We start from the raw sequence: 18,320 nt of genomic DNA, 5'->3' as shown, positions 1-18,320 counted from the left end.
CATCGTATATTAAATCAAACGGCGTGTGCAACCCCAATTTCGTATAGTTTATTTGCTCAACTTGACAATTTCGTCGTCGCAGGAACATCCGAAACCCTTTTTCGCAGTCTGCTGCTTTACATTCAATAAAATTTGCCATTGTCAAGTGCACTTGTTCGAGTGGAAAATGTTTTTCGCTTCGACAAACACGAAAAAACTGTGAAAAGACGAATGGCAAATAGAAAATTGTGAATTGCGACGAGTTAACAGGCAGAAGAGTACTTGCAAGCAAGAGAGCTTTACATGTCAAAAAGGCGAAATTGATAGGGGAATTTCCATGCAACGTGGTGAAAAGTGTGATAAAATTAAAAATTCGGTCCATGAATGGCGAAGGAAAATTGTAGGGGCAAGTTCTTTAACTTAAACCAAAGAAAATTGGATAAGACAAAGTAGTGCGGCAAAAAGTCAACTTATATTAGGCAAGAATATATAACCATCCACACAATTTACCTTTGAGCTAAAGACTTTTTGACACTTGGTTGTCAGAAGTAAGCTAAATTCAATTAGGGGATTTATTTTTGATTGAGTGTGATTCAAGTTTACAAAAATAACACATTTTTTTTTATTTTTTAAGAAAAGAATTAAAGGCCTTTATTTATATTTTTGTATTGTTATTATGAATGAATAGAAATATTTAGTATTTCAATAATATACATTTTAAAATCCATATCTATACTTTATTCTTTTTTTTTTTTGCTAACTAAATTAATATAAATATTTCCTTTAGAAGTAGGAACAAGAGAGAACGTTATAGTCGGGTGCCCCGACTATCAGATACCCGTTACTCAGGTAAAGGGAGTGCGAGGGAGATGGAGATAGAGATAGAAAACGTTGATCACGCATAACTTTTTAACGAATGGACCGATTTGAAAAATTTCTTCTACATTTCGATAGGTATTGATAAACACCATAAAACTGCATTTTTACTTTTCCGAAATATTGAAATTTTTAAAATCGTATATAAGGGATTGTGGGCGTTAGAGGGGGCGTGGCACTCTTTTGAAACAAACTTGCGCTGCGTAGGAACTCCTAGAATCTGCATGCAAAGTGTCAATCTTCTAGCTTTTATAGTTTCCGAGATCTCAGCGTTCATACGGACAGACGGACAGACAGACAGACGGACAGACGGACAGACGGACATGGCTAGATCGACTCGGCTAGTGATCCTGATCAAGAATATATATAGTTTATAGGGTCGGAAACGCTTCCTTCTGCCTGTTACATACTTTTGCACGAATCTAGTATACCCTTTTACTCTACGAGTAACGGGTATAAAAATCTATATAAACTTCTTGAATTAAATTTCTCCATTTCTGTAGATCTCTCCATATGTATTCAAATAATTTTTTCCTTTACATATTTTCTCATTGAACTAACGAGAGCGAGGTGGGTGCATTAATTAAATTTAATGAATTGTGACAGAGTGTTGATTTAATGCCTGCACAGCCGCTGCAAATGGGGCGGGGGTGCGAGATTGTGAGATTCTTGTAATTGCCAAGTTGTTTGCCGTGCAGCACGGGGCGTATACGTGATGTAGTTTTGTAATTCTAGCAGTTTTGGAGGCCAAGATGCAGTTTTCACGGGCTCTGGCATATATAAATTTCTTCAGCCAGGGTTAAAGTCAAATGCACGTGTTGTTGCCTGATATTCGCTTACTCTCAAACCCCCTGCTCATGGGCACATGGCGTATGAGTAATGTAATTTCGTTGTGACGTCAAGCTTTCCCTGGGCCTGTCAATCTCTAAAGGGAGATCCCCACACACACATGGGGGTATCTCTGCCCCTCATCTTCTTCTGAGTATTCCCGCCTCACATGTTCGTTCGTTTATTCCCCAAATGTCCTCAGACTGCCATGCAAAAACTGAAACTGAAAATGAGCTATGAAAATTTGTTGCCTGCGGCTTTTTTGCAGCAGCATTCCCAGGGCTACTTCCTCACTTTATCCCCCGCCCTCTTCCTTTTGCCACCGCAAAAATACACAATGCTCATTGCTTATTTATCAAATATCCACACATTGCCTGCAGTTACAGTGGGCCCTCGACTCCCATTGCCCAACTTTTTTCGTCCCCTTTTCCTCGCTGATTTGTTGAGAAGGAGCAGAAATAAAACAAACACTTTTTTTCGGGAGAGGTCATTCAGAGAAACCAATTGTAAATAAAATATATCAATTTATGGGGTTATTTGGGATAATTTATTTATTAGGGATAATCCTTGAATCCACAAAATGATTAATTATTTTAGAAAATGCAAGCAACTTATTAGAATTTATTACATCTGGGTTTCATCAAAAAATTTAAATAATAAATTAAAATGTATTAACACTCCTAAACAAACTTAAAAAAGTTTGTCCCCTTAATTAAATCTTAATTTAACGTCGTTAAAAATTATTAATATTAGTCAATATTTTCTTTCTGTGTACCTGCTCATATGCGATTGTGTGGGTGGCCGCGCAATTAGTTGGCGGCTGCATAACGAATTGTTCACTTTCCGTATTTTTCCCCTCGATTTTCACGGACCGAGGGCTGAATTATAAATAAATCTCCGCATTACGTTTAACATGAATCAAAATCCCGTGTGACGTCACTCTGTGTGTGTTGTCGCCCACACACAGAAATCAACTTTGTTGTTGCGTGCGAGAAAATCATATTGTGGCAGGCAAACTTTAATTAACTTGGGTGGGGGCTTAACTTGTTTTCGAGAATCAAATTTGACATGATTTTTAAATAATTAATTCTGTAAGTGAATAATGTAAACGTGAATGTTAACTTGTCTGAAATTAAGCCAACACTTTATGCATTAATTACCCTAAAAGGAGACGACTGTCTGATGTCGACCCTACCCCCCGCAGAATGTGTCTGCCTCATTTGTAATTGCAGGCCAGACTTCTTGGGGTAATTGATTAGAGTTTTGTTTTAAGTGTTCGGAAGGAGGAGGCCGAGTGAAGGCGGGGATTTGGCCGATAATGATTTTAGCCATGTTTGTGTTTGGCCACATCGTGTTACTCTACTCGGTGTGTGCGTGTGTTTGTTTGCTAATTAGAGGCCAAACTTTCTGCTTAATTAATGTCATTAGTGTGCACATTGTTCGGCAGACAGAGAGAACGAGAGATGGTTCTGTGATAAGGGAAATGGGAACTAGAAGAGGAGACAACGAGGGAAAGGCGGGCGGGGAAACTTTACTTGATGACTTTCCCCGAATGATTACAAAGGACAGCTGGGGATTCAAAGGTCTCTGCAGCGAGAAAAATAGTTCTAAAAGTGAATTTATATTTATTAAAACATTATTTGTACAAATTCAGGATAAAATAATATTTATAAAGTTGACATAATACTCCAAAATTTTATAGAAATATATTATTACTTGTAAAAATTAAGAAATATTTGATAAATTTTTTTTAAAAGGAGAAAAGGTGTTAAGTTTCGTTTTCATCTATTTTATATTGCTTTAAAAATATTGTAAAGATTTTTTCCTGTGTACAGATTACCCGAATAAATTCAGGAAAAAAGGTGTGTGGGTGTATTTTCATCAGAGATACAAAAGCCCAAAAGATATCCAGCTAATTTAAGGCCCTCACTTTGTGTTTTAAGTTCGGCCTGTCAGCTCTAATTGATAAATGACCAAGAGAGCCAGAACATTTTATCTCAATTTGCATAATTGATACTGAATTTTAATTGGTTTTCATTTTGCTTACATTAGTTTCACTTTTGTATATATTACCACCGTTGTGCGTTTAGTATGCAATAAACAATATTTTGCACCTATGTCAAAGTCAAGGTCTCTTCCTTTGACAGGCGGCATCAAATCAGATTGGAAAACATTAAAAGCTTTGGAATGCATTTACCAAACAATTCTATTAAATAATTAAATATTTAGCCATTACTTCACCTATGTCAATGTCAAGGTATTTTCCTCTGCGGTTTTTCTTTTGACAGCCATCAGATTTATATTTTTTCTTTGACTGTTTGAACTTGATGCGAGAAAATAATTTCATTACTTCAGCGCGTCAAACAAAAAACGAAACGAGAAGAATACGCTTTGTTTAAAAACATATTTAGGCAAACACGTCAAGTCTTTTTGGTTGGGCTGTTTGGATGGCAAAGTGCCAGAGGAATTCGTATCTGTTTCGAATAGTTTGCCGAGGTGCTGACGATTTGCCACGCCTCCTGTTCTGATACTATATAATATTCGCCGCCTCCGTGGGCAATTTGTGCTGCGTATTTAAAGCCGCTTTGATATTTATTTACGTGCGATTAACAACCCAACTGGTATGCAATCCGAATTCTTTTTCCTTTGCACATTTGCATTTAATATTCAATGAATTATTCACTACTGCTGCTGCGGTTTGTTTATGCCACGCAACTTGTTGAAAAATTGGAATTAATTTGCTAGTCCGAACCGCCAATTAATCGACTGATGGCCGTGTGAGCGATATTTTCATTTCTGTTTAGGCCATAAATACTTTTTCTTTTTCGTGTGTGCGGGGGAATTGCGCAGGATTTTCGACGGCTTCTCTTTGGCTGTCTGTCAACCGATCAGCGAGTGCAAAATGTATTTGGAATTTCACTTTAATTGCTTTTGTAAGCGATCTTCTTCTGAGGTCTATTAAGGTTGGAATTTTAATTGCGTGATCTTTTGCGCTAATAGTACGAAAATAAGATATTTTCTTCGGCTCTTCTTCAGTGGGATAATGTCTAAAAATAAAGTGGTACGAGTGAAAAGTTGGGACTTTGGGCAATTTCCGGTCGTTTTGAGGTTTGTTTTTGTTGTTGCCCCACGTCACATCGCTTTTCTTTTATACCTTTCACTTAAATTTAACAAGGAAATAATGCGCATCCGCCATGTCAGCCCATGAGGAAGCACAAGAGTCCTTGCCGCAATTTGACCCAGCCGAGTTGGCAGCGCTTAAGCCTTTAACAACAATTAAAAATATTACTCTCGAGCACGGAGAAAATGAACAGAAGTGGAAAAAAGAGAGCAGGGACATGTGAGCACTGGGAGAAATGGAGATTATTTTAAATTAAATTAACTAACCAAGAAAATAAATTCTAAAGGGAAAAATAATTTAAATTCTGGGTGTTATAGATGGTAAAATTGGTCAAACTTTGAATACTTAAAACATATTTTCTTTTTTAACATGAAAAATAAGTTTATAAAAATTCTTATTAAAATTGTACTATATTACTCTTATAGTTAAAAAAAGATAGAAATATTTTTGAATTAATAGGAAAACAATGTTCACTATTTTTTCTCTTGGTGCACAAAAGAGCTTTGTGGCCAGTGAAGTGGTTGCACGCCCAGCTGCCCGCCAGGCAATTTGCGGACTGCCCAAAGGACTCACCGCCAAGCGGAGGAGACCCAAAGACCAAAAGCCTCTGACCGACCAGCACACTCACACACACAGCATACACACGACAATTAAAGTAAAAGCTTGTCCAGTGCACATTCTCCTGCACACACGAATACATATAAGCTGCCAAGTGGATTGTGTGTGCTGGCTGGCTACTTTTTAAACATAAATTAGTTTGCTCCTGACTCATTTCGTCCTTTTCTCTTTTTTTGTTCTCATTGCAGAACCAAGAAAAGACAAGACTGATGCACAACAACAACACGGAGGCAATGGCACAATATCCACGCCCAACATCGAGCAGCCCACCTGCCAGGGCTCGATGCTCCCGCCCCCCGGAGGCGGTGGCCATCACCAGGTGGATGGGAGTGGCAAGATGGAGCGCCCCAACACGCTCGCCGGCGCCAATAAGCTGACCCGTCGCGGGGTCAACATCTGCTACCACAACGAGCACATGTGTAAGTGTAGGGCGAAATGTCCTTGCGAATCGCTCTTAAAGTCATTAGATATTAAGACGCTGGGTGGCAGGGAAAAAGGAAATTGAAGAATGAAAATAACTAGAAAGAATTTAATTTTTCAGGGGGTAATTAACTTGAATTTAATTCAGAAAATAAATTTGGAAATTTGATATTTTAACAAATAATATTTTAGATGCCAGATCAATCCTTATGCTAACATAAAATATTATTTATTAAACCAAAAAGGACACTTTAAATATATAGAAAATACAAAATTCTATAAGCGGCTTTTAATCACCTAAAATGGTTAAAAATTTTTTTTTTTAATTTGTTTTATAAATAAAATAAAAAATTCAATTTAAAAATCAGAATATTTAGATTTTAGCATTATTTATTATATCCAAGGCTTCCTTTAATGGATTCAAGAACCTTAAAACCGATCTATCAGTTTCCTTTTCTCTATCGCCAAAGCTCACCCACACTTAGCCACTGCGCACACACCACCTATACAGTCACTCACCCACGCACACATGCACACACTCTCACACACACATTGGCTAGACTCGAGGAAGAGCTGCTCAATTACTTTCTTCTCAAACTTTCTATCTCTCTCTATAAATCTATCTATCTGTAACTTCTACTTCCTCTCCTCTTTCCACTACAAAAAAAAAAAAAACAACAAAAAATTCGAATACGATTGCGAACCAATTTTTTAATTGATCTCAAATCAGATGGCGAAGATGGAAAAATGGTGGGTGGTCCGCCGGGCAGCACTCCGCCCCCTTATCCGGGTGGCAAATTGCCGCCGGGCGTGATGCTCAGCGAACTGCCGGAGCCGCCGATTCCGCTGTCGGAGATCGGACCGATCCCACCGCCCCCGATGTTCTCCACTCCGAGTCCCACGCTCATCGCAGGACGACCTCACGGGCCAGGCGCCGTCAACGATCAGGATTACCAGCAGGACTACGACTACGATGGTAATTCCCGACCTAGTCCCACCTATCCTGAGAATCCCCCCACCAACCAAGAACCCAACCCCACTTTTAGATTAGCCAAACCTCAGCTCATTAACAAAAACGCGCACTTCATAATGTATGCTAGTTGGGGAATATGTTGATATTAGGTTTATAAAGCTTAATATATTCAATGTTTTAACAAGAATTTTCAGTAATATTCTTAATTAACATTATACAATATTTTACTATTTAAAAATAAATATTTTTGAAATTTTTTTTAAGGTATAAAGAAATTAATAAAAAAAATGTACGTCTTAGTATAAAAAATATTAAACCTTTTAAAACAAATTACAAATGGTATAACAATAAAAGAATAATATTATTTGTAATAATATTTATTTTTTAACCTATTTATAATTTTGAAAAATAAATACAATTTTATAAACCTAATGTCAACACCCCCAAATAGCTAGTCCCCTCCCCAATTCCTCGACCCTAACCCTTAAAATTCAATTTCCATATTGAAACCCTATTAATCTGATATATCTTCCCCCGAATAGATCACGATCCGGATCAGGATGAGCTTGACTCGGACGACGAGTACGCCCCGTACGGTGGCAACCATGTGCGCATGATGGACACGCAGCGCGTCGAGGAAATTCCAGCCAAAGAGCCCAAACCAAATGCAGTTCCTCTCAAGTCGGCGCTGAAGAAAAAGGGCGGCATCCAGCCGGCCTCCGCCTCCACGCCGGTGACGCCCACCCAGGAGCATGGAGCGGGAAGCGCGGCTACGGCGGCGGCCATGGCAAACAGTAATGGCGGTATTGGTTCAATGGCAGCAGCTGCCGCAGCAGCGGCCCAACAGTCGGCCAACCAGCGTCCGCTGGTCGTTCGCCAGGATGCAGCGGGCAACAACTATTCGCTCAAGTGAGTACCAGATGGGATTACCAGAAAGAAAAGGGATAAACACGGATTGTGCTTTAGCAGGGAGAACTAAAGATATTTTGCCTAAAGACTCCTATTTTAAAAAGAAATAACTAGTGCAATAAGTTGCATTTTCCATTCTATAAAAATAACCGATTAAATATGTTTCTTCAATTAAATTTGATTATTTCCGACTTTACATTTTTTAAAAGATTTTTATGTCAAACCGATCTGGGCAATTTAGGTTACCTCGAGATTCTGTTGTCAAGAATTTTACAGAGTAGTCCAGATTTAATTCAGAATTTAAATAAATTTTATAATTTTATATTTTATATTCTTCTTTAAATTGAACATTAGTAACATAAATAAAAATTCAAAGAAAATGATTTTAATATTTTTCCTTTTCTAGAAACAACAAAAGACCATTATATTTCCCCCTTATAAAGCATAAACCGTATAATTACCCTTTTATGTAGCATAATTTTGTACCGTTTAACTAAACTCCCTGTTGACCTGTTTAAACACGTCCTTATCCACCCCCAATTTCCCCACGTTTTTTGGTAGTTTTTTATTCAAACACCCAACTAAAGTTTGTTAATCTGCCCGGAGAAAATTTCTCTCTCTAGTTTAATCACAACTTTTATCTACTTTAAACCGAAGAAAAGCTCACCAAAGAATAGTTACCCTAAAAAACCCTTTCTATATTTGTTATGTTTTTATTGTTACTCGATCTATTTTCTATAACAACAAATTTGTTCTCTTCTCCTCCCCCTTCGACTGCCCCCCGAAAACCTGTGTTTGTTCTATTTCATATACAATTTCGATTCGATTCGTTTGTGTGTGCGTGTCGAACAACCCATCCACTTCTATATCTACTACTACTACTACTACTACTATCTCAACTAAAACAACAAAATATGTTACGAAATATCAGGCCAATACTACGACCACGGATTAGACTATGGTAAACAATTTTTAGCTAATTTATTTGTAATGTGAAAATCATGAAACCCCAAACAATAAATGCTTTTAGTGCACCCTCTCACATATATCGCTCTCTCTTTCTAAATGTTTTAAATGTTGTTATATAACACTACACTCGTACTCAGTTGTATAACACTCCCCGCAGTCCTTTCGAAAATAATCCCCTCACAAGCAAAACAAAAACAAAACTACAAAAACTGCTCTCCATTGTATCCTTGCACTTTGCTGCACTCTAACACTCAGCTGTCTGAATTTTTTTTTTACAAGTTTTTGTTTTATTTTTGGGTAAATAAAAACTGAAAACAACTTTACAACACTGGTAGTTCCCTCACACCGACACGAACAATCACCCACACAACTGTACTCTTACTCTTATTAAATTACTAACTTTTTTGCTGCGATTTTCGTTGTTTGCCTCTTATGAGTTTTTCCTTTATTTTTTCACCACAACAACACTCGAGTCCTCTCCATTACCCCAGTATCTGTGTGTGTGTGCGTATATGTATGTGTGTGTAGAATTCTTTTTCCGTAAAAACTTTCTTTGTCTTTTCTTTTTTTTTCGCCACTGTTTGTTGTCTGTTGTATTTCCCTCTGAGTCCTGCATGTTTCATTTCAAGAAGGAATTTGTTTCAAATTACAATTTGCCTTCCCAGTTTTAATTTGATATTTCCCACATTCGAAATATGCAAAAAAAAAAGAAGAAAGCAGGGTGGAAAACCTAAAAAGGAAATGAGTTTCCCGGTGTAGGTCAAGTTTTTTCATTAGGCAAACTTTGCCTTTAAGTTGTCCAGAGGCCAAATGAAAACTTCAAGTGTGCCGCCAGTGCATCGAAATTGAAATTGAAATTCAAATTGAGTGGCGGACAAAGACAGGCTCGAGTATTTCGCTCTTCTCTCGTTTCACATGACTGATATGGCCAACAATTTATGCACTTTATAACGCACAGAAATCAAATAAAAAGCAGGCGAATATGTAAAATAGCTGCAGCAGCGAGCTGCGTAAACGAAAACCGAAGCTCGGCGAAACGTGCCTGGTAAAAAGCGATTTCTTGTTGTGCACTGCGCCCCCGCCCTTCAATATCTAACCATCTGTACATCTATCTATCTATCTTTCTATCGGAAAATGTGAGAGTGGGTTGAATTTATGGTTATGTCGCACTATGAATCCATTTTGATGGAGGCTAAATCGCTTGAAATGTGACGGAGATTCTTCAGGAAAGAAGAAATGTGGGAGAGCATAAAGGTTATGGTTCAGCAGAAATTTTTAAAATGGGAAATGGATGAAGATTGTAATTTTTAAATATTTTTTAAGAGTTTTGGAAAATATTTAGGAATATAGGAGTTACACAATTAATTTAAAGAGAGCTTCAAATAAATTTAAAAAGTTTAAGCAATTCTAAATATAAACTGCTTTGAAAAAAAAATGAAATAAAAGATTTAATTAGATAAATATAGGAGCCATAAATTTAATTCAAGAACTAAAGATAAAAGGGATAGAATAATACAAAGCCATTTAATCAAAAACTTAAGCAATTTAAACCATTAAGTGTATTACTCACATTTTTTTAAATTGTAAAAAAAAAGTCTAAAATCATACTTCCATAAATTCAGCAAATAAAGTTATAATCTTCGCCAGAGATATGGACTTCCTGTGTGGCATTTCCACTCGACTTCCTCGGAGACAGTCACTAGGAAACTATGTAGAATGTGGTGCTTCTTTTCGCCCCACGGGAAAACGCGTCCTGCGTCACTCATCCGCCGCGTGGCCCCCGCACAGCACAGCACACAAAACACCAGGCTTTGTTCAGTTTTTATCCAATCGTGTTTTGCATTAACGCCCCAAAAGTGCGGCGGAAGCAGCCAAACGGGATATGGCATTCGAGGCGAGTTTTTCAAACCCCCGACAGCTTTAAGTACAAAGTCAAACACATGAGCGTTCGTATACGTACGTATATGCATGTGTTTTGCATATTATTTGCACTGGTGTGAGCTGCCAGATGTGCACTCCACGTGCCGTTTACAAAAAAAAAGAGTAAAAAAAGAATACAAAAAGATGGAGGGGGGTGGGAAAACCAAACTGCCACGGCAGCAAAGGGAAATAAAGAGGTGGAAAAAGCATTTTCGTTTTTCTCTTTTTCGGCTTGGCGACAAAACTTAAAGGACAAAAATGGAAAAAGATAGACAAGATACACAGTGGGGTCTGCAATAATAGGAAAGGGGTTTTCATTTTGAATTTTAATTCTATAGATATTGAAAAAGGAAATTGAGTTTTGTTTTCAAAGCAATTTAATTTTATTTCTGAGACTGAATAGAAGAATGTTAAAAAAAGAAATTGAATTTAATTTTTAAACCAATTGGATTTAATTTCTGAGATTTAAAACAAGAAGAGAATATTAGGGGATTTCTGTTAATATAATAAATTTGGAAAGTCAAAAAATAAAAATATATTCAATTCAAATTATGGAAGTAAATGTAAAATGTAATAGGGTTAATTTATCCGATCCGTTTAGGATCAGAATATTTATTCATTTTTTTTAGAGATTTTAAATAGGATACTTTGTACTAAAACAAAATATGTAAATGGGTTGCCCAACAAAAATAATAATTAATTGCGCTATAAGCTCATTATTAGCCAGTAAAACTGTGCCAATAAAATGCGATTAAATATGCAAAACAGGTACTTAAACTGTTTATGTATATTTCGCGCTACCATTTCACCTGCAAGTGTAAAAAGAGATAGAGAAAGACCTAGAACTGTGTGCACGTGGATGAATAAATTTAACACATGCAGGAGGGATATTTATGCACATGTGAGTGCCAGAAGCTGGCTAAATCTGGCAGATTGCCTGGCCAAGATTGCGGAAGGAGAGAAGTGAAGGCTGAGAGGAGGACTCAGAGGAGGAAGGACTGAGACTGCGACTGAAATGCATGGTCTGTCGTCTGTAGTTGCCAGTAGTTACTGTTTGTGGTTTTGCTTTGTGCGATGTGTGTTTGTTTCGTAGTGTTTAATGCGTCTGCTAATGACATAATGCTAATATGGTCTAATATGACGCCTTCTTTGATGCTTAACCCACAGCAGGCAGCAAATGTTCAACATCCAATTGCCGTGCACCGTGGAGAACAAGGAGAATGCCCGGCCCTTTGTGATACGCGAAAGCAGCAGCGATAGTGACGACAGTGATGGCCATATTGTCTACAGGGACGAGGATAACGACAACACCCGGCTGGCCAAACTGGCCAGGAAGGAGTCCCTGTCCCTCAAACTGCAACTGCGGCCGGACAAGCAGGACCTGATCAACCGCAACATCCTGCACCAGGTCAACGACAACGAGCTCAAGGAGTCCAAGGAGGCGATCGGAGCCCGTCTCATCCGCCGGCTGTCGATGCGACCCACGGCCGAGGAGCTGGTCGAGCGCAACATCTTGAAAAGTGAGTAGATATCATACATCACGGGGGGAAAGGCTTTCTTAAATCAAGAATTTTATATAGAAATCAGAAATCAAGTACCAAAATTTTTCATTTATTCATTATTACTTTCATTTATTTAACTAGGTTATTAACACCCTTTTATTTATACAATCAATTTCTTGTTTTATTAATTAGGTTATTATAAACGTATTTTTAAAATACATATTTTCAAATATTTTGAAAAGGATGATAATGGTAGGAGATCACAAATATTATGCACCGAATATTTTAATAATTATTTGAATGTATATGAGTTTTGTTAATTTATGTCCCAATAATACATTTCCAAAATGCCTTTGCACATATGGCTAGAAAATGCATTATACAAACTTCACTAGCATAAATTTCCCAGGCATCTTAGTTAGTTCTTGATTTTAGTTGGCATTGACCCTTAGATTTATGTCAAATATTGAATTTTATTAATGTCATTCTCTTGGTTTTGTGCAGCTCAATCACCCGCCGAGGAGAAGAAGCAGAAGGAGGAGAAGAAATCGTATCTGTTGCGCAAACTCAGCTTTCGACCGACCGTCGAGGAGCTGAAGGAGAAGAAGATCATCCGGTTCAACGACTACATCGAGGTCACGCAGGCCCACGATTACGATCGCAGGGCGGACAAGCCGTGGACAAGACTGACGCCGAAGGACAAGGCCGCCATTCGCAAGGAGCTGAACGAGTTCAAGTCCTCCGAAATGGCCGTCCACGAGGGCAGTCGGCATTTGACGAGGTATGGTTGTAGAGAAGCCTTGAGGAATTTAGGGGAAATCATGGCGATTCTGGGGGAAATAGTTAAGAATTTAGTTAAAGCAATTTTCTAGACTAGACTTGTATTTAAATTTATGGACAAAAGCTAGCATAAACCGAATGACAGCTTTAAAAATAGGCAAGACCCTTTTAAAATTTATTTTCTTTTTATTGAAATGGCGTTATGACACTGTTAAAAGTGTCCCAAGGCCCATTGCGCTTTTTTAATCGATTTTTAGACTATTTGCTAATTTAAATAGCACTCTTGGTGTTAAACACTCAATTGGCTTTTCAAATAATTAAACTCTGCTGGTGTAATTGACGGGCCAGGGTATTTCGCGCTTCCGTGGGCAAGGACAGTCAACTGTGTGTAACTGGTTTTGCAAATTGCTCCCGTGGGTGGTGGGTGAGGTCGTCGGTTGTCGGTGGGCTAAGTGGGCGGTAGTTTCAGGGGCCAAAGCAATCTCGCAATTGAGACATCCCAGTGTACCAGTGTACAGGCCCCTGAATTATGTAGCGGGCGTGTCCTTGCGGCCAAATCGAATGGCCAAAAAGTGAGCCAAGCAAAAAATTGCCAATGCCAATGGCCAGTGAAGTGTCACGTGCAGTTTTGGCCACCAGTCACCGAGTCGAGTCGAGTCGAGTCCCTTACAAATGTATTTTGGCGATATGCAGCAGTCACAAAGGATTCGGTGGCGGCCACGTTTTTCCATTTCTATTTCCATTGCAGTTTTTGTTAGAGGGTTTTTTGTGTTTTTCAGGGGGCAGTGGATAATGGCTTTTGGATTTTGTGCGCTTGGACTTTATCCTTAAAGAGCCAAGCGACCTGCCATACGCCATTTAAACTTCAGGCGCATTTAATTCTATTTCCAAGCTAGGCTACCGAGAGGCTAAAACAAAAACTAATCAAAACTTTCTCTTGCAGATTCCATAGGCCATGACGATTGCAATGGCAGCAACTTTCCAGCAAATTACAACAGCAACCCAAGCAACAATTGTATTTTATGCAGCATCAAATTGTCAACAAATGTTTAAAAGCAAAAAATTAAGCCAGCAAACTAAGAAAAAAAAAACAGAAAACTTTCAAAACCCGGCATAGAAATGCGGATAAAATAAAAAATAAAAAATACACAAAAAAAGAGAGGAAGGAGCGTGAAAATGCGAGGAAAATGAAGCAGAAAGAAAGGCCACATTCAAGAACATAATAATTAATAATTTTAGGTTTCTGTTGATCATAGCGAGAGTGCCGCTCGGTTTTCTAATTTTAAGTTCTTTGTTTCGCCCTCTTTATTTGTTAATTGTGTGTAAATAAAATTCTTTCGATATTCAAGCCAATTTCACAACGCAAATCAAAATATCAATTCGTCTTTTGTAGAAATGTTAAGTCGCTTTCTTGAGTCAAGGCAATTATGTATTATATTATATAAAATTAAATTAAACTATTAAACAACAACAACAAGGAGAAACACTAAATGATATTCAATTAAATAATTACATTAAAGCAAACAAAAATGGCTGAGAACAATTCATTAAAGCTTAGACATTAATTTACACTTACCGTTGCTTTCCATACATTTTTAATTTTTGAATTAAGCCAACTAAAACAATACAAAAAAAAACAAAACAAATACAAACAAAATAAAATTCTAAACGAAAAATTATGTTTTACATTTATAATTATTATTATTGTAAAAAGCTTAAACGTAAACAAAAACAACACATTAAACTTAGAACTACCACATATACGATAATACGGAAAAATAAATTCTAATTTTTCGAAAGACATGTTTACGAAAGATAATTTTGTTGTTTTCGTTTTATATATATTTTTCAGCCTGAGTTTCTTAAGTTCCGTTCTCGATTGTCTTCTAACATGTACATACATATCGCCAAAGAAAATTTGCAAATCCAAAACTTATCGTGGAGAGATAGGAAGGTAACCCAAAAAGCAGACAAAAGAATGCTCAAGCTGAAGGAGAAAGTAAAAGTATAGGAAAACCCCTAATAATAAATGGCAACAAAATATCAGGAAAAATAAACTGAAGCAAGTTGGACCCAGAATGAAGTTTTTTAGCGAGGAGAACCAGTAAAAAGAACAAAAAATTACAACTTAAGACGTAAGTCACGTAACCTAAAACTTTTTAGAGACAGAGTACAGAGTTCGGAACCAGATGGAACAACATCACGATGAATATTTATTTTGTAAAAGCAGGGAAAAGCGAAACTGAAACTTTTACTCAAGCATTCCACATAGTAAACTTAACCAAGAAGAAAATATGGAAAAATTCCCAAAAAAAAAAAAAACAAAAACCAGAAAATTGTAAATTTTGAGGCAAATGCAAATTGAAATGCTCGCGCGTGCTCGTGAATATTTAAACTTAAAAGACGTAAAGTAAATGTAAAACTAAAACTAAAGTTAAACTAAAACTAAAACTAAAGCGTAACGTAATGAACTCCGTTTCAAAGGACACTTAGTAAGATACAGATACAGATGCAGACACAGCATATAAATTAAACGAAGCAACTTATTTCGAAAACACCCCGATTAAGGGATAAACAACCCGCGGACATTAGTTTAATGTAATACAGTGGCGCTTCCTTTGCAAGTTTCATACTTCTAGCCGAATCGAGCCAAGGGACTTGTAATGTTTCTTCGGTTTCTGGATCGAAACCACATATAGCAGGCAGTCCTTCGTTTCAATCCGAATCTGAATCTGAATCTCTCTCTATGTCTGCCTCTTGCTTCAAAGCGTTGCATTGTCAAAGTTAAGCAATATAAATTGCATATATACATATAAACAAATATATATAAAAACAAAAATAAATTATACATATTTAATGACTATACAAAAGGCAGAATATATGTATGTATATATTCATTTATGTATACACCTATTTATATGAGATGAGCGAGCAGCCGAAGCTATACAACTCTATCAATATGGGATAGCATAGTTTACACTTTTTCTATGGAGCGATTTATAGTGTACGATACACAAGAATTAGAGCAGAAGAGCCAGAGGCGTCGTCGTAGTCGTCGTTGTCGTTGTCGGTTTCGACCCCTTCGAACTCCCCCGAGCAAATGCGATATGCGATTGCGAGCTATCTAGAACCGACTTTCGTATTACAGCAGGGCCTTTCCTCCTCGATCCCCACCAGTTTTCGTTCTTCTGCCATTGGTTCTTCCTAACTCCCTATTTTTCGACACATCTTTGCCAATTTCTGCAGTTGCAGAAACAAAAATAAAACAAACGAGTAAAAAATAAAAAAGATCTATAGCAATAACTAAGAACACCATGAAGCGATTGGAGAAATGAGAGATTTTGGGTCAAGGCCAAGAAGTATGAAAAAGAAAAAAGAAAACCACAGTAAAAGTTGTGACAATTTGCAAATGCGAAAAGGGTTAAGTACGAGTAAAGAAGTTAAGTAAAGTAGCGGAATAAGCGTAGCGAGAGTTTTGGCAAATAACAGAAAAACAGAGATCACGAACAACAGAAAAACCAGAAAAATATTGAATAATAATCACCGACAAATTGAGATTTAATAAAGATTTAATTACTTACAAAAAATATTGTGTTTTTTCTACAAAAAATTCAATTAGAATTTCTGAACGCATTTTTGATGGGGGAACATGTTATTTTCTTTATTGCAGCGGCTGATTGTCTGGTCAGAAATAGCAAGATTTTATAAAAATTGTTTTACATACAAAAATGCATTTTTTAGATTTCTAAGGCTTTTTCAACTGGTGACAAAATGAACAAGAGATCTTCTGGAAAAAAAATTGAAAGTAACAAGTGATAATGTAACAATAATTTAAATACTTACGAACAAATTGGATTTATGATATATTACACTTATAAATTTATAAAGATCGGTTTCCGGGCTGAAGTAACTACGATCTCCTTAATAATACTGAATGCTTTTTGGAACCTTTATAATGAGTCGGTTGGTACGTTGAAACGTTTACAAATCTCCTGGACACTTTCGCATGCCTCGATGGAATCTGCCAGGAGATTAGTCGAAGCCTTCAGCAAATTCTCCAGCTGCAGATAGTTTGAGGCCAGGATGAGTTGCAAAAGGAACCCATAGTCGGCATCCTCTTCGCTAAGAAGTTGTTTAAGAATCGTTTTACGCTTAAGCTCTACATTTCCTCTAAGACGTTGAATCGCTGCTGACCACTTGATTATAAATCGCATGTTTTTGGCATCGACTCTGGCCAATGGAATAGCATCAATCGCGTTAACCTTCTTCTCTTTCTCCAGCATTATCAAATCACGAATGGGTCCCATCTGTAGGGCCAAGCGAGTGTTCACTGTATGAATCACGCCATCGTTGGTCCTTAGTTCAATATATTTTGGTTCTTCTAATTGTGAAGAAGTGGTCGACATCTTTGGAAATTTGGTACCTTTGAATGGGTATTTAAAAATATATTTGTTTTGATATTGAATGTTCTATGCTTGCTGTTGAGAAGATTTTAATAATTATTGAATTTAACATTTTTTGATTTAACAAGCTAGTGCCAACTAAGTTGTTGAATGTAAATAATATTATTTTATTTATAATATATTTTATTAATTTTCTATTTAATATTTCAATTATTTAATATTTTACTTACCAAATATTTTATTAATTTAATAATGTTTTTATTAAATTCATTTATTTTGTTTACTTTTATGTAAGTTTTTTTTTAAAATAAGTTGTCCAGTTGTAAAAAGCAAATAGAAAATCAAAAGAGCCATTTAAAAATTTTGAAATGCCTAAAATTATGCTTTGCAAACTGTTCAAAACCCTGCGTAAACCTCTTGTCTACTTTTGTCGAGCTGTGGCCTTTTTCCATTTCCCACAGAATTTCCAGCAAATCCGCTTAAGCTTTTGTGAGAATTTCCTTCCCCCCTTTTCATTCAAATTCCGTTTTAGCCAGAACACATGACATTCATTCATGGATTCCACGGCGTTTTCCTCAGCCATTCTGCACATATTTCACATGCCACGTACCTCCGGTGGTTTTGTTTATATCTCGCTGTATCTTCGCATCTTGCGTACGTGCCAGACCAGAAAAAATCCAGGTGAGCGGCGTTTGCGAGGAGGTGAAGGGCCCCAGGTGAGGCGACACCAATCACAATCATCATAAGACCATCATACCATCGCCATCCCAGTTGATTATGATGAGCTCTGGAGATCTTTTGAGTTGAGTCGAGTGCCTTTTGCCTTTTTATTTTTTGTTTTTTTTTCGACTGGGCCTCTTTACTCGCGAAAGTTTTATCGCCGCGGCGAGATTCTAAGATTTTTGTGTGCATTCCACTTTGGTGCGTTTGTGGTTCCTCCGATTTCTCAAGAGTTTTTCGCTCATAAAACGTACTCGAACTCATTAAAACGCGCACTCTGATAACTGAGATGGCCAAAAAAG

General features: G+C 37.1%; 2 protein-coding genes across 17 annotated transcripts in view; one reads left to right on the top strand and one right to left on the bottom strand.

Moving 5' to 3' along the window:
• LOC108066035 (protein nutcracker) overlaps positions 1 to 14,714 on the top strand; it is a 107,429-nt gene extending 92,715 nt beyond the window's left edge. For 9 of the 15 annotated variants that reach the window (XM_044394367.2, XM_044394368.2, XM_070215320.1 and 6 more), the window contains 7 exons: positions 5,611 to 5,841; positions 6,573 to 6,818; positions 7,358 to 7,724; positions 8,656 to 8,685; positions 11,781 to 12,133; positions 12,620 to 12,896; positions 13,839 to 14,714. In XM_044394367.2, coding sequence (XP_044250302.1) covers positions 5,611 to 5,841; positions 6,573 to 6,818; positions 7,358 to 7,724; positions 8,656 to 8,685; positions 11,781 to 12,133; positions 12,620 to 12,896; positions 13,839 to 13,854 — 1,520 coding nt within the window. In that variant the 3' untranslated portion in view covers positions 13,855 to 14,714. The remainder of the gene's footprint in view (positions 1 to 5,610; positions 5,842 to 6,572; positions 6,819 to 7,357; positions 7,725 to 8,655; positions 8,686 to 11,780; positions 12,134 to 12,619; positions 12,897 to 13,838) is intronic. The other 6 variants (XM_044394369.2, XM_044394365.2, XM_070215318.1 and 3 more) reach the window with 3 other exon arrangements.
• Positions 14,715 to 16,528: 1,814 nt separating this feature from the next.
• Positions 16,529 to 17,402, bottom strand: LOC108066037 (S-phase kinase-associated protein 1). Of its 2 annotated transcripts, none has more exons than XM_070215321.1 (2): positions 16,739 to 17,402; positions 16,529 to 16,679 (listed from the first exon to the last, which is right to left on the bottom strand). In XM_070215321.1, the coding sequence occupies exon 1, from the start codon at positions 17,299 to 17,301 to the stop codon at positions 16,846 to 16,848; it is 456 nt and encodes a 151-aa protein (XP_070071422.1). In that variant the 5' UTR covers positions 17,302 to 17,402; the 3' UTR covers positions 16,529 to 16,679; positions 16,739 to 16,845. The 2 variants fall into 2 exon arrangements, with proteins under 2 accessions (XP_070071422.1, XP_017009845.2); XM_017154356.3 differs by having other exon boundaries at positions 16,529 to 16,682; positions 16,739 to 17,401.
• Positions 17,403 to 18,320: the final 918 nt, after the last annotated feature.

The sequence above is a fragment of the Drosophila takahashii genome, chromosome 3L (genome assembly GCF_030179915.1).
Source record: "Drosophila takahashii strain IR98-3 E-12201 chromosome 3L, DtakHiC1v2, whole genome shotgun sequence".
NCBI lineage: Eukaryota > Metazoa > Arthropoda > Insecta > Diptera > Drosophilidae > Drosophila > Drosophila takahashii.
The sequence above is the reverse complement of the archived record's forward strand: the minus strand, read 5'-3'. Positions and strand labels throughout refer to the sequence as shown.